The 16643-nt window shown below is 33.8% G+C and overlaps 1 protein-coding gene across 1 annotated transcript in view; it reads right to left on the bottom strand.

Annotated features, from left to right (window-relative positions):
• Window positions 1-178: 178 nt before the first annotated feature.
• LOC118742948 overlaps window positions 179-16643 on the bottom strand; it is a gene marked incomplete in the record, with an annotated part of 403480 nt that continues 387015 nt past the window's right edge. The window contains 4 exon segments of the mRNA XM_036475384.1: window positions 179-2181; window positions 4499-4702; window positions 4952-5130; window positions 6496-6786. Coding sequence (XP_036331277.1) covers window positions 1417-2181; window positions 4499-4702; window positions 4952-5130; window positions 6496-6786 — 1439 coding nt within the window.

The following is a 16643-nucleotide window of genomic DNA, read 5'->3' as shown; positions in this document are numbered from 1 at the left end:
TTTTTTTTTATTTAATGTTATAATTATAATAGCAGTAATTATAATTATAGTAATCAATAATTATAATATAGTAATAATGATAATAATCATAATCGAATTAGCAATACATAATAATAATAATAATAATAAGAATAGTAGATAATAGTTAAATAGTTATATTTTTATAAAAATTATCAACTTTAGTTTTGTATTTAAATTTCGTTTTTATTTGTTTCTTTGTAGTTTTGTTGTATGTAGTAAAAAGTGTATAACATTTCTTTTGCTACTAAATTATATGCGCGCATGCGCCTTTGTGTTCTACTACATAGATACATATTTATCTGCTCGACACGCACGCATTACATCCGCTACTTAAACTATGCTTTGTTTATATGTATGTTTGCGTGTACGTATGTTGTATTCTGTTGCTGCTTTTATTGGTATGAAATCTTTGTTTCTTGTTGTTGTATTTGTTTCGCAATTAAAATAATTGTTTTAAGTTTTAAATTAATTTAATTTTATTTTTTTTTTTAATTTTGTATTTTAAGTTAGTTAATTGGGTAGTCTGCAATACCTTTCTCTAAAATTTAAATTTATGTTTACCTTGCCACATGAGTGTGTGTGTGTATGTATGTATATGTGTTTATTTCTATTTTCGTGTATGAATTTATGTATATGTATAGTAGTATTTGTATGTATGCAAGTGTGCTCGCATGTGGAGATTAGTTCGGTGTGTTCACCGAGCTCTCTTTGTCTTGCTTTCTTCACCAATCATGGCGCCTATTTACTTACGATCGATCGCAGCTAATGCTATATCCCTTACCTGTTTCTTGCTGATTTTTAAATTTGTAAAATTTTCATGATTTTCTTTTATACAAGCAATTTGCTTTACTTAAGCTTTATTTTATTATGTTTCGCTATTTTCCAATGATTTCTACTTAAATTATAAAACTAGTTTTCTTTGTTTAAATATATATAAGAATTTGTAAAGCCTGTTTTAAAAGCTTGCCTATAACACCTGCCTTTGCTCCGCTGCAGCCAGTATGCCCCTATTCGCTTTTTCCAGGCTGCAATTTTCTCGGATCAAAAAAAAGTTTTCTTTTGCATTCCTACTCGCATGAGCATTAGCGAGCCAATGTCGCTGTTATGTTTTGCAGCTTTTTGCACAAAATTTATCTACAATCTTAAACACTCTAATCGAACGTTATGTTACTTCGTTTCTTTTAGTTTTTTTTTGTTTGTTTTGTAAGGCTTTGAAGCATTCATAGCAACAATAAAGTTTATCAAATGTTTTTTTTGTTTTTTTTTTTTATAATTTGTTGTTAGCTCATTAAAAACGCATACTTAAAATATGTATGTATTTTTTGTATATGTTTGTAGCTTGCAATATGTATTGTATATGTATGTATGTATGTACGTGTATATAGTATAATAAATTTATTCACTAACAAGCGCCATTTCACGCGTCGTCCTTGTCGGCATTCCACCCAACGCTGACGCTGCCGATGCGGCTACTTCCAATTCTGTGTCTTCGTCTGTCGTCGCACCAAGCGATTTTTTCCTATCCACAAATTGCCCAGTCACTACGTCATCATCATTATCACCATCTGCATCCGGTTCGATGTCGGCATCCGTCACGGCAACATCTACAGGATCTTCTTCCGCCTCGGCGGCAAAGGACACTTCAGCGGGATTACTATCACCATTCTGCTTTTGTGTTGAGGCATCTAACTCATCACTATTGTTCGTGACGATTTCGGCGGCGACGTTGACGGCGGGTTGGCCTCCCGTTGGAGGCGCTGGCGCTGTTGTCACCACCGCCGGCTCTTCCTCAGGTATATCTTCAATAATACTACGACTGCCTGACGATTTTGTATCGGCATCTTCTTCTTCGGACGATTTACGTCGCAAAATAGGATCTGAGGCGCGTAGCGAATTCTCAGATATGCCCACACCCTCGCCACTGGGGCGTAACACCAGGTACAACAGTATATCGGATAGGGAAATAATGCCAATCACTTTCTGATTCTCATCGACGACAACAAGCCGATGCACTTCGGCGCGCACAATGCGTTCCATAATTGTATAGAGTGTGTCATCTAAACGGCACTTGTGTACGCCCTCGAACCATTCATTGCGGTGTTCGTTTGCTTTGCGCAGCGAGACATCCAAGTCGTTGTAGGTCTTCTCGGCGGCCAAATTCTGCAAAGAAGAGCGAGGTTATAAGTGAGTGTGTGTAAATATTTGACATAGGCATATGGTTAAACAATTTATTTAAAGCATCTAATCCTGTCACGGATAACTGATAAAAATAACTACATTCTTAAGACAGTGGGGCCTATGTACCAGAATCGGATTCACATTTTGTTAAGAGCAGCAGTTGGGGTTATATTGGTAAAAACAAAGCGCCCTTTGCCAAAATATTACTTGTAAAAGTAATTAAGAGTAAAAGATAGAGATTAACAGAACATAAAAAGGAAAAGAAACTCGCTATCGACTAATGTACCGAAGACGTGAAGATGTTCACGAAAGCTGGTTAGATGAGGAGATGGTGAGACAATTACACCAAATCTTCCTTCTGAAAGTTGCTTCAGCAATGGTTTTAAGAGCTGTTGAGCCGAACTTCGTGATTAATAATCGGAAAACGAACCAATAAGACAGACGCCCACCAGTAATGACGCTTGTGGTTTGCTTAGCTTCAGAAGGCTCTTAGACCATCTCCAATCAATTCGTGGTAAAGGCCCAGTCACTTTGAGTTCCAAAATTTCCGAACAATACTAGCTGAGGTCAAAAAATGTCCATCTGTCTAGTAGAGGATCAAATGTGACGTACATACATAGGTCGGTAAGATCCCACAAAGTTGCTGTTGTAATAAGTAGAATACAAATTCCCCGAACAGTTTTTGGGGAATGATGCTGGAGTAACAGTCCTTCCCCAGATACCGGTTGCGTAGATACGGCAGCCGTGGGAGACCGACTATCTTTTCTCTGTTGACAACTCCTCAAGAGCGAACTGTTTTGTTAAGTCGTTATCCACTCTTTTATTTGAAATCTATGTGGTCTGGGAGTTGAATAAGCGCGATAGCAAAGTAGAGCTCGGGCTCTTAAAACCGTGTCCAAAAATGGGTCAGCCCATCGGATCGGCTGTGTCCCCGGTGGCCGGCTCCTCGTTTGCTGTAGCCAGGCCCGCTTTGGGTGATGGTTGGGAGACCCTTGGTTCGGCGGGGGTCTCGGCTGTGGTCTGATATGGCGAACAGCTGGTCGTTTGGCTTGGGCACAACATGGGCGAACATTTTGGTATCGGAAGATTTTGTTACCAAAAAATAACACCACTTCTTGTCACCTTGGTAACAATTTAATCTATTCAGCAATTCAGCTATGAAGTTTTGTATAAATTCTGGTGCTGCATACTTCACGGGGCAATATTTTATTGCCTGCTTATGAGATAGTAACAAAATTTACCAGTGCGCAGAATGCGAAAAGGGTTTAAAAATGACCAGGAACTTTATTTTTCGGTAACACAATTTTTATTACCAACACAGAATAGGCCTGTTTCTTGTCTCGAAGAGAACCTGTCTTCTGTCGCAAAATGCATTGATCTGAAGCCTCACGTTATAGTACTTATCCATCAGATCTCAGTTCCTACCATGCCTACGAACGCCAGCAAATTGAAGCTCGCCGGAAAGTCATTAAATTTTTGCCAAGTATTTCGATTCGAAGGCAGTTTAAAATTTTTGTCAAGTGTTACATTATATACATATCTATATAATTGCATCGAGACAATATTTTGTTCCAAAGTTCTTGACCTCACCCCCTTTCTTATCCACTAGATCTCAGTTCTTTTCACTCAGTTATCGTATAATTCTAATAACAGTAAATTAAAGCGCGCCAAAAATCATTAAACTTTTGCTAAGGGAAGTATTTTGATTATTCCAGTAGAACTATTAAGAAATTGTATTGCCGAATTTATATATGTATGTAGGTGTCACCGAAAAATGTAAAAAAGTAACTCCTATATTTCGCCAAAATGGTGTTTTTTGAAAATGCCTGGCAAAATGTTTTTTATACTCAGGGGGTACGGCGAACTTTTTTTTGATTGCTTGTAAGGTGGTACGTTTTAATGCGTAGTTTTGATTTGGAAGATGAGAGGACACTCGCTCGGTATTTCGGGAAGGCAGCTGCGCTCAAATAATAAGTCGATTGCCTTGGTTATATTTCCAACTGGTGTTGATGGTGGCTTCTTATAATTAAACACATTCATAGAGTGACAGTTTATGGAGCTATTCTAAATACTACAATTTTTTAAGGTATTGTAAGCCTTTTAGTGCCGGCTAATATGATGATAAAGAGAAATTCTGGTTCCACTACAACTGTATCATGATTCTCTATAGAATCTATTTTATAATTGCCTCTAAAAATTTCCCCACAAGTGGGTGCCTTTCTGCATTCTTTGACATGCTCTTTGCATTTTGTCATACTTAATATTTAGAGGTTTTCGCATATTTTTTTGTGATACTTACAATCACATCGAATTTCGCGTAAATATCCACCAGCCTTCCTTCAGAATCGACTAGCGGTAAAGCCGATACTCGTCGTTCCACAAATTTCTTCAACGCCATTATAATGCTTGTGTTCTCGTCCGCAGTCTCAATGTTGTCGTATGTGCCGATCCTTAAATCACGTAGGGTCTTCTGCATATACGAGGGCTTTGGTAATTCGTTAATCTAAAAATGGGGGAAAATCGCAAGTGAATCAATGGTGAATACAGAGAATACCTTAAAACTTAACAATTGTGTACTTGAATGTATAAATTATAGGCATTTTATACTAAGTATTTAAATTCCTTCTGGGTTTCATATCACAAATTCTATGTAATTGTGGCATAGCTAATTAATTATTTACTTCAACATAAAAATACATTCAATTCCAAATCTCATTATTTAAATATGACAAATTCGAATTAGTGTACGTACATATAAGAAGAGGAACCTCAGTATGCGCTTATGTGTTAATATGTACAAAACATTGCCTGTCGCCGGATCAATGACCGGCAATCGATGTATGCGATTGTGTATGAGAATTTTAATGGCATCATAGAGTGAAGCATCCGGTCCGATGCTAACCAATGGCATAACTTGGTTATGCAACACACCTGTAAGTAAAAAATAAAATATCAGTAATCTGATCTAACTAAACAGTTGTGAAAATAATTAAATGGGCACATGTATGTTCATTAGTGTGGCACTTTTTTTCGAAGAGAGCTCGGACTTTCGATCTCACCCCCTAGAAATATGCTAATGGGGGACCTATAAAAAATAGTGAGTATGTATTAATCTTATTACATTAAACGAGCAATTCTTGTATATATATATATATATATATATATATATCCATAGGGTTCTCGAAAACGGCTCTAACGATTTTGGTGAAATTTTTGTGCACAGATAATATTTTGGATTTTAAGATTATCTGAATAGGCAATATCTCCGAGAAGACTCGTATAAGGTTGTCACCTATTCGAAATTAGTTACAAATTAATTACAACATCATAATATGTATATAAAATGGAAGGTATTTTAAAGATCCCTAATTCAAAAATATGTTTAATAAGGTTGCCACCTATTTTGAATCGCATATTTATTTAATTTTTGTTTAGAAAAAAAAGGTAAAATATTACTATTCATGGGTACCAAAAGAAGGTTCTTAAACAATGCTTTCCCTATACACAAAATGTTATATCTTAGAATAATAGTGTAAGGTTGCCACTTATTTTCATTTCTACACAATTTATCTAAAACATCGCAATATGGATATCACATGAAAGGTATTGTTGAGAACTTTGGTCAGAAAATATTTTCCACCAGGGTTGCCACACTTCCTTGCAATACAAATTTTTATCTTGTTAATCTCAATCAAAAATTTTTTTTTTATGTATACATAGTACACATACACTTCAAGATATGTACCATTCATTCCATCATATTTCGGAGTTCGAGTTGCCACCAAAATTTTAGAGTAAGCAATTTACTTAATAAATATGGAAATCCAATTTTTTTCTGTTTATTTCCAAAATATTTTTTTAAGGCTATCCAAATCTTGAAAACTTTAAAAAGTATATGCACTCCGGGTAAAGCTCAGTCAATCTGGAACTAAATTGTTACATAAACAATTGGGTATTTTTTCTGGAAGTCTGCTAAAGAGGAAACAAGTTTTACGATTGAAAAATATTGATTTTTCAAGGATTATATGCTATTTATACGAAAATAGTTTTCCTTTTCCCATGTAAAATACAAGGAAAACCTTGAGCGTTTTGAGTCATCTCCAAATCTTTTTGGATTAACCTAAAACTTTGTATAGTTTCGTCTTTAAGCTATTCACATTTCTAGGGCATGAGACCGTGAATCCAAGCACTTTTATTTTGCTCCATATAACTGAGGGCCACCCTAATGTACATACATGTTTGTATATACTTATAAACACACATACAATATTTATGTAACGCGTAAATGCCACTTACTTCGCCATGTGTCCAATTTGTGCTCTTCCAGCTGTTCCATTGATGCATTCGGTGATTTATAATACATTTGTAGGATTTTGATGAAATCCGTTATGGTTAGCATACCAACAAATTGTTGTTTCTGTGAGTCCCAAAGTGGTGCTGCACGCACACCATTGTATACCAGCGCATAGAACGCTTTCTTCACCAGCAATTGTGTATCGAAGACAACCAATTTAGCAGAGGTCGGTATCAGGTCATAGCACTTATGGAAACGGAAGAATTTCACGAAAATCTGTGAATCGTCTTCTTCTGTAAGAAAAAAAAGGCAAAAAAGAATATGAATTATATGAGATACCATTGGATTTTTATTGTAATTCAGAGCGTAGTTTTTAATAACAATAATAGAAAATTCCTTGCGGGTGAGAGCATTATAATTCCGACTTGACTTTTTATGGACCACTCTATTATACATATATGTATGTACATACGTACACATGTATGTAATCTTTTTATACTCTATAGGTTTGTTTTACACACTTTCCGGGTTGTTTCGGTATTTCGGTAATTAGAGCGTAAAAATAAGTAACTCTCTCTATAAAAAAATTCGTAGTTTTAGCGTAGGTGTGGTAGATATGGGCATACATTAATATCGCACCCCAATTCAAAAACAGTCACAACTCAAAAAATTCCAAATGTTCAGGAGAAGCCAAATACTTTTTAAAACAGAAACAGTCATAATAGTATTTGTTTTTCAGATAAAGAGGTTAGTGATGAAAAAGAATTCTTAGCGAATGTTTTGTGGAAAAAATAAATTTGAAACATTTTGAGTTGTGATTGTTTTTGATTTAGGGTGCGATACGTATAAGATTAAACAGGGGAAACCAAAGAAACATCTCTCAAGAAAAACAAAAAATTCATTAAAAAAAAATGTTTCTCTATTAAAATTTCTCAAATCAGTTTGCAGCTCTCAAGAAAATTTACAGCAACGGCAAAGTACTTTTTCACGCAACAGCAAGAACGAAACATATTTGTTGACATTTTTCTCGATAAGTGATTCAATTTTGGCGATTTTCAAATGCTCGTGAATTATTTTTTATTTTCAAATCTCACATTTTCCTATCTTTTGCTGTTATGCCGGATTCCATTGTGCATTAAATGCGAAAAAACCAAGAACATAAAAAAATCCATTAAGTTCCTTTCCACGTACCATTTGATAAACTAGATTTTTTCTGATCATTTCAATGCCTGGTGGAAATTTGGCATCAGATTGTGTAACTTTGTCAAAATGATTAAAAAATTAGACTAAAATTAAACATACTTTTGTCCATTCAATCAAATTGTCAAGAAAAAAATTAAACTAAGTGTAAACCTGTACAGTTTATCACTTAGATGTCCACCCTCTTGAAATTTTGCAGCATATTTTTACAAATATTAATGAGTTTCTTAGTAAAATTTAGCAAAACGGCAACAATAACGAAGAATTATGATTGACTGATTTTTGCTGTACTATTTTCGAATCCCTCTTCTTTTCTTACAGAATTGTTAATAATAACTTGGGCAAGCTAAAAAAAAACTTGTGAATATTGTAACACTTTTAAGAAACCTACTCACTTTTAGCCGAAATAACGACTTGTATTTAGTTGGGAATTGCGGAAAGAAGATTTTGCAAGAGTTTTCGAAAATTAAGTTCACTTTTAATTTCAATAGAAAGTTTTTCAGCGATCATACTCTGCGGCTTATGCTGAGTTTTCACTAGGCATTCAAATAAAAACAAAAATGACGAAAATATTTTTTCAATTGACATGTGTCAACAGAACTAATGACTATTTTTTATCGCAGTGAATTTTTTCATGCCCAGCTTTGTCATTACAAGTTTTGTAACTTAATGTCCATTTGAGCAGCGGCATTATATTTATTGAGCTGGTTTTCATTTAATTTCGTGCCACGAACGCTCAATAAGACTTATGCCGGATTTGCACTGGGCGATTGTAATAAGTAAAAATTGTACGATTTATAGAAACAGACTTAATGACGTTTGATGTAAACGCAAGGGTATTGCTCTAACACCCAACTATGTAATCGCTTTCCTTTCACTTAATTCGTGACAGTAATTGTATTTTAGATTTTTTAAACGAATAAATCGGAGATCGATTAATCTAGATTCTAGAAAAATAATTCTTTGCCAAGTTTCGAATTTTATTTTGCAAAAAGGATAAGATTCTAATTAATACGGATACCTTTTCGATATTTGTTTCCGAAATATTTAATTTTTGGCAGAATTATTCGTATGGGAACAAGAAATATCTTATTATAAATTATATCGCTGGAATCGAGCCAACACAGTGAAAATAAATCTCGGAAAATGCATACATAGCTTATTTAGCAAGAAAGTCCCAAATAATAATTATGCAATTCTAGTCGGATATGAATAAATATTTCCACCGCATCTTTCATCGTCATAATTCCGATTTTTAGAATGCTAAATATTTGCTCACTATGGCTGAGTGGTGCGTACTACTACGCCGTATGATCTGGGTTCGATCTCTGGTCTGAGCAACATGTAAATTAGAAAAACTTTTTCTTACAGCGGCCGCCCAAAGGCAAACCTCCGAGTGTATTTCTGGCTTGAAAAGGCTTCTCATAAAATTCATTTTCCGTTCGGAGGCGGCGTAAAACTGTAGCTACCGCCATTTGGATTGTAACATAAGGACACGCAAACCACAATTTGGAGGAGACAAACATGTGCATAGCTAATTTTTAGTTTAGATATGTATAACTAGCCTAAATTTAGTGTATTTAGTGCAACATCGCTTCCCCCCACTGTGCCGCACCTGTTTTGAGTAGCTGCCCCAGACACTTCTTCCACTTCTCCGACACGGTTTCAAACTCCTTTATACTCTCTAGTGGATAGTATTGTTGTGCCCACCAAAGATCTGTGGACTTTGAGCCACCACCGACTTCCAGACGACCGGCATGATTGGAATAGAAATGAAGTTGTAACATGCGGGCAAGAGATGAACGCGTGCACCCAACGGTAAATTAAGTATCAGCAAGACTGCAATTGTAATTTGTGATTGCTGACACGATGGCTATGCTGCTGCTTTTGGCCAGTGTAGAATGTGAAAATGTTGCGCGTTAAAAGCGCAACACTGTTGTCAAAGAAACGGTTTGATGTTACACGCGATAGGCTTGCTGCTGGCTGCTGCTTACGTTGTGTTTGTGGTGGTGAAGAATTGATTAAGTAGCGCATTACCGTTGAATAAGTTTTGATTTTGGAGCTGCTTTGATAAATTGAACTTTACTCAATTTTTTTTTTTTATTAGTTTTAACGACTTTTTTTTTTTTTTCTTTACACTTTTTTGGTGTTAATTTCATCTATGCACTGAGCTCTGAACACTTTCGACGCTTATTTGTCACTAAAAGGAATTTGTTGGTATTTTCAGAAATTTTAGTTTCACGGTGTTTATTTTTGTCGTTAGCTGTGTTTATTAGAATTAATATTTTGTTATGTTACGTTATGTGCTCCCTACGCTTTAATTAAAGTCGAAAATGATATATTACATACATACATACGTATAAAATTGTTTCACTCGCTGCTGTTGGCTGGGCATTAATTTTGTTTGTTTGTTTTATTTTTGCCTTCGTCTCTCCGATCTACATTTCTAACGGTTATTATGACCCATTTAAGTGAAAACGATTGGTTGCTAAATTAAAATTTACATTGTAAAGCAATCACCAAGGGGGAACAAATCGCTTTTGCACGGCATGTTGCCGGTGGTTCCTCTTGACTAGTTGCAGTTAAAAAAAAAAAAATGCAATTAATTAAATTAAAAAAAAAAAAATGAATTGCCTCTTGGCTCAACTCCCAAAATGCAAAAACCGAAGCAAAAGCTAAAGCAATGACGAATAAAACTGTCTTTCGCCCTATTTGCCATGCAACATAGTACATCCGATTTACATACATAAATTTAATTACCAACGTACATATAATTTTTTCTAATTATCACCACCATGCCAATATGCTTGAGGTTTGGCAACACTCGAAAGCATTTGTCAAAATCAACAATAAACATTTTCAACACGCAGGAATATAAACCACAAAAGCTATCAACGTTTATGCGATTTATTTTTATTTTTTTTTTTTGTGTAATTTTTTTGCAAACTATTTTTCGTCTGCTGCTTTTTCTATTCGCCGCTTGTGCATTGCGCAAAGTCCAATGAAAATGAAGTGTAATTTTGCAATTTATTTTAACAATGTGCACCTTGACAAAATGAAAATGAGTACGATCGCCATCGTTTATATGGCACGCGAGAGATCAGCACATTGAATTAAGTACCCGCAACGACCGACATCATTGTATACAAAGCGAGCGGTCTAATGTAATGGGCGGTGCAGTAAAAAGTTGCAAAAAAAAACAACGGAAAGAACGGCAAAAAAATAAGCGAAATAGAAATAGAATAGAAACAGAAAAAAATTTAACAGCTTTTTATGGGAAAAAACTAGCACGTAAGGTTGTAAATCTCGTCCATTTTTAAAGCTCAAAACCACCCAATACCCAATGCAGGCGGCTATAGATTTTACCTAAAATATACTACATCAACTTTACTTCATTATATTTATTTTGTCGGAACCAGTTGACGATGATTTCGTGACTAGCTTCAAATTACACCGAAATGATCCCGAACGAGGGCTAAAATTGCCCTTAAATGGTTCTGAAATAATATTGAAATTTCTAGCCCCAAAATAACGCCGAACTATTCCCGAAATGATTCCGAACTATTCCCGAACGGCTCCTGATATAGTACTGAACTAGCCTCGAAATGGTCCAAAAATAGTCCCGAAATGTTTCCCAAATAGTCGTGAACTAGTCCCGCAATGGTCCTGAACAGGTCCCTTAACGGGCCCGAAATAGCCCTAAAATTATCCTGACTAATCTAGTATTGAACTAGTCCCGAAATGGTCCTGAAATAACTCCGAACTAGTACTTTTTTCGGAAAATCGGGGACCGGGAGGACGAGAACTCGATTTAATTAAAATTTTTTGATCCACACCAATTTGTAATTTTAACTTACCGTTGATTTTAGGTATTTTTTCTTGTTGCTGAAAGTTTTGCTCTTGTTCTTCATACAACGTATGTTCGAAATTGTTTCGATGTGCACGAAAATGTGCATGCCCGTTAAGGGGAAAAAATCACCAATAATCAACGGTAAGCACTTGCATATTGAAACTTGTACTTTACTGCATACTAAAATTTTTTCTAAACCGGGTAATTAGGGAGTGTTAAAATTTTAATAAAAATGTGTAAAAAGTGAGAAACTCAAATTTTTCGAGTTTTGGTTTTAGTCTTGCCCATAATTCTAAATAAACTTATTTTCAAGAGGCTTCCTTTTAAAATGGTTTAGATTTTCTAATTCAAACCGGAGATTTTTGGATCGATTCACGGATCGAATCGGAACTAAAAAATCGAATAGGAAGGGCTCGATTAATCGATCTTCGATTTAAAAACGCCATCTCTAATGAAAATCTATAGCGCACTGACATTTAATCGGAGGATATTTTTATCTTTGGTGACCCCAAGTAAAATCGCCTGCTTAACATTTAGCCCTATAACTGACACTTTAAATGAGTTCACATAGAACCTCTTCGAAAAAAGTTACAAAAAGCCCCTTATGGTTTGCAGTTAAGAGGCTAAAATGTTCTACGAAACAAATTTTCAATCCCGGAACTTATTTCCTATCATAAAATCACAAAAAAATAAAATAAATTAGGCAAATTAAAAGTAAGTAAGATAAGTATTTTATTAAATAAAGATTTATTGATTCAAATATTGATTTTACTTACTTTTATTTTGCCCAATTTATTTCTTTACCAGGATTTCTTTTCAATAATAAGGGATTAAAATTGCACCTGTTAAGACCTATACAATTTTCGTATCAAACATTTTGTGTTTTTCGATCCGATTCTTGACAACGAAATAAATTAAACTGATTTAACAAATCTAACCATAGACAATAGCGTACCCAATTCTTAATTTGCCTTATTTGAATGCTTTATAAATTCTAAATGTAAATCTTCTATAAATTTATGTAATTTTAATTACGCGCACGGTTGAAAATAATAGGCGATAAAATCATTTAAAGTGGGAGGAAGGTTTAAGCTATTGCCAAAAAAAATAAAATCATATGAATGTATGTAAGTGGACATGAAAACGGTTTTAATGTTTGTTTTTATAAGTTTTAATTTGAATATACAGACGGCTGGTTTCGCAATTTTCAATGCAAAATATTTTCTATTATGGTTTTCTAAAATAATTTACTGGCAAAATTGTATTTCCGCATAAACAAACATTCACCACCAGGTGCTTGCGTCAATTTTCATTAAAGATATACGCATACGTGTATATATGTACATTAGACCGTATCTACCTACCATCGTGCAAACAAACAAAAAAAGTTTTTTTAGCCGCACCTACGACTAGCCCTTTTGCATTTTTATGTGCATACATAGTTCTACTAGAATAATCAAAATATTTTCTGAACAAAAGTTGAATGAAAATTATTGGTGAGCTTTAATTGACTAACATTAAGATGGTACGATACGGTGATAACAACAGTTGTTGTCGGTTCTTGAGTATAATGAACTTTAGCACAAAAAACAGTATTTTCGAGACAAGAATAGCGATATAACATACTTTAAGATCCGACTGTAAAGGGGACAGCTACGTTCGGCTAAAAAATAATTTAAAAAAAATAAATTTTTTATTTTTTCAGATTCGAAGGTGTAAGTTGAAATGTTTTTCTGTTACAATCTAGTGAACACAAGAATGTATTCGAAAGCAGTTTTTCGAAAATTCATAAATTTTTATCTGTTTTCCCAACGGCACTCCACCAGGTATGTACATATATATATATGTGGCAAGTAGCCGATTTTTAAACAAACATTGCTTCGTAGGAAAGCTAATTAAATGTACAAGTTAATTATTTTCGCTATGCAGCACGCCGCCTTGCTGTTTTCTTTTTCCGCCCATCGCTAAGTAAATTAGGCAAATAGTTTGGCAAAATTTATTTTGGCAAACGAACGATAAACGGACTAAAGGGACGAGAGTCGAAAGTAGGGATGCAAATTTTCAGAGCCAACATCGATACATCGATATTTCGATGTATCGTAAACACTAACATCGATGCCGAAAAAAATCGCCCTAAAACTATCGATACATCGATATATTCCGATGTTTCTCTTTTTAATAAGTATGTTGCAGGTACTTCATGATTTGCAGGTTTTTACAGGAAGCGGTTAACGTACGCCACCTTCCATAAGGTTTATTAATGGCGAAAACCGCTTTACCTGTAAAACCTGCAAATCCTGAAATACAGTCATCGTCATGGAAATCGCCTATGTTCAACATTGCCAATTGCTTTTATTAAGTGCAGGGCTGCCATCACCCATAATACACTTACCCAAAGGGCTCTGTCCCACGGTCAGTAATTATCACGATATTTGGATCGCGATCCATATTGATGGATTGATGGATCGCGCACGAATGTTACATGTTGAATATTTATCGCGTGAGTATTTGCAAGAAAATATTTTTATTTTGTACGTATAATTTACAGATAATGCATTCCACAATTATTTTAAGATTTGTTCAATTTGTTTTGAAAGATTTTAAGCCGCCCCGAGAGTGAAGGCAGAGCCGATGTTTACATTATGAGAGTAAAAAGAAATGTATGGATCGCGTTTTGAAAGTGCTACACGTTCAATATTTATTGACGGTATTGCGATCCGCGATCCAGATTTCAAAATTTTTAGAAATTTTGCGATGGATCACGATCCATCAATACTGCATACTACACCGTCAATAAATATCGCGATACTTAGATCACGTCAACAAATACTGACCGTGTGACAGAGCCCAAAGAATATAACATAAAGATGTGAACGCAATGGCAATTTTGAACCGAAACTAAAGTCGACGTTTAAAACATCGTTAAAATTGACATCGATATATCGCCAATTTTACGATGTTGAGTAATTTTCAAATATCGATGGTAAACATCGGTTTTTTGGCCGATGTTATCGATGTTTGAGAAACATCGATGCATCGTTTGCATCCCTAGTCGAAAGAGAATTTCCCATGAACAAAAACCAGACGAAGATAGATGCTATCTAACTATGTACATATATACGCTTGTACACACGTATGTATGTATGTACATATGTATGTAGTTTTGTAGATTAACTTATATGGCGCACTGCGCTTGGTTGTTTGTTTATACATAACATATGCATACAGTTTATCCAAGCAAATCGAGAAATTTCTTAAAATAACATAGGTATATACATTTGTTTGCGTTGGGTCTGTATTTGCATATCTGCATGCATAAAATCATTGTGCTAAAATATTTTTGACGTAGATACCAAAATTATTTCAATTAACTACCAATTTAGATTTGACGCGCTAATTGCATGCACATACATAAATATTTTATCATTTGTTTTTGTTGTTCTTGTCTTTGTCAAAAAAGAAACGTAATTCGAAGGAAAATATCAGATTATCTATCCTTCATGTTAAATAATCAGAAAATAAAAAAGCTACAATAAAATATTTTAAAATATGTTTGCATATTAAACTCGTATAGTCACACAGACCAATTTTGCGGCTATATACTTTCTACAGATAACACCGTGCGACAGCAAATTTTACACACAAAAAAATGAATATATTCGCGAAACTATGGGTAAATTATTGTAAAACTGCGTACTTAGTTTTTCTCTCTGACGTTAGGATTTTTTAAAAGGACTTTGAAATTAAAAAATATATGTTTGTTTCCAAAAATTATTTAAAAAAATTTTTGCAATGTAGGTAAACAATAAGGATATCATATAAAAGACAAAATTCTGTAGAATTATAACAGAATAAAATTTTCGGTGCATAAGGACGAATGGGTATGGAAAATGTCCTTTACAAATTTCTATATTTATTTTTGAAAACATTAATGTTTGAAGACTAATAAAAATTTGTTAAAAGCACATTTTCAATACCTATTCGTCCGTGTAAACCAAAAAACTTTATTGTTTTTAAATTCTACAAAATTATATCTCTCATTTGTTATTCAACATTGCGCTGATTTTTAAACATATTTTTTTTTTTAATAAGCATATCTTTAAAATTTCAAAGTCTTTTGAAAACAAATCTTGCCGTCAGAGTGAAAAACTATAAACACAGTTTTACTATATTCTTTCGTGTGTTTTGATTTTTATTTTTTTTTTGTTTTGACGCACGGTACAATATTTAAAATCGATTTTGTGAATTCACCTGCTATTACTAGAGTTTAATTGAATAACTATAAATTTACCCCGAAAAATACTTATTTTTTATTAAAATAAGTTAAATATTTGATCTAACTTTGAACGTCAAAATAAATAAACATTTTTTTAAAGTTTATCAAAACCTTATTTACTTTATTTATATATACATAGTGTTTCAGCAACACAATGGCAAACGCTTTTTGGCATATAGTAAAATTTATATTTTTATGAAGTTTTTCGTGGAAAAAAGTCAATAATTTATAATTTTTTGTTTAATTTTTTGAACCCTGTTATAATTCAAATGTTGGTAAAAATCCTACCAGGTTACGAAGAAAAAAAATTATACTTAAGCAAAGTACAGAATACCAGTCGATTAACATTCGTGGTATCCGTATGTTTGCTTCGGGCCCACTATGTATAACCATTACGCTTTTTTTTTTTTAGGTGTGACCATTACGAGTTAAGAAATGAAACAAAAATGAATAAAAAATGAAACAAAAAAAAAAGAAAAAATAAAAAATTAAGCACAATAAAATCAGGATATCTGAATTTATTTTTTATTAAGTTTCAAAAAATAAAATATAACTGGAGAATAATCAGCCTTATCATGAGTTTCATTTTCCCCGAACCGGTTAACTTTTCACTCCTAGTTTCCATGGTTTTAATATGGGCGGATGACAAATTTTCGGGTGAAGAATATCTTTTAACCAAAAAGTACAGTGCCTCAAACAAGTGATCACGTCTTGATGTTATTTTAATATTCACAGTTTTTGAAGTTATTTTTTTTTTTTTGTTATTTTTCTATAAAAATATTGTTCAAGTTTTACCAAAAACCATACAAAACAAAGTTTCAAAC

Source organism: Rhagoletis pomonella, unplaced genomic scaffold, assembly GCF_013731165.1.
Source record: "Rhagoletis pomonella isolate Grant_MI unplaced genomic scaffold, Rhpom_1.0 Rhpom_scaffold_00001, whole genome shotgun sequence".
Taxonomy (NCBI): domain Eukaryota; kingdom Metazoa; phylum Arthropoda; class Insecta; order Diptera; family Tephritidae; genus Rhagoletis; species Rhagoletis pomonella.
The sequence above is the reverse complement of the archived record's forward strand: the minus strand, read 5'-3'. Positions and strand labels throughout refer to the sequence as shown.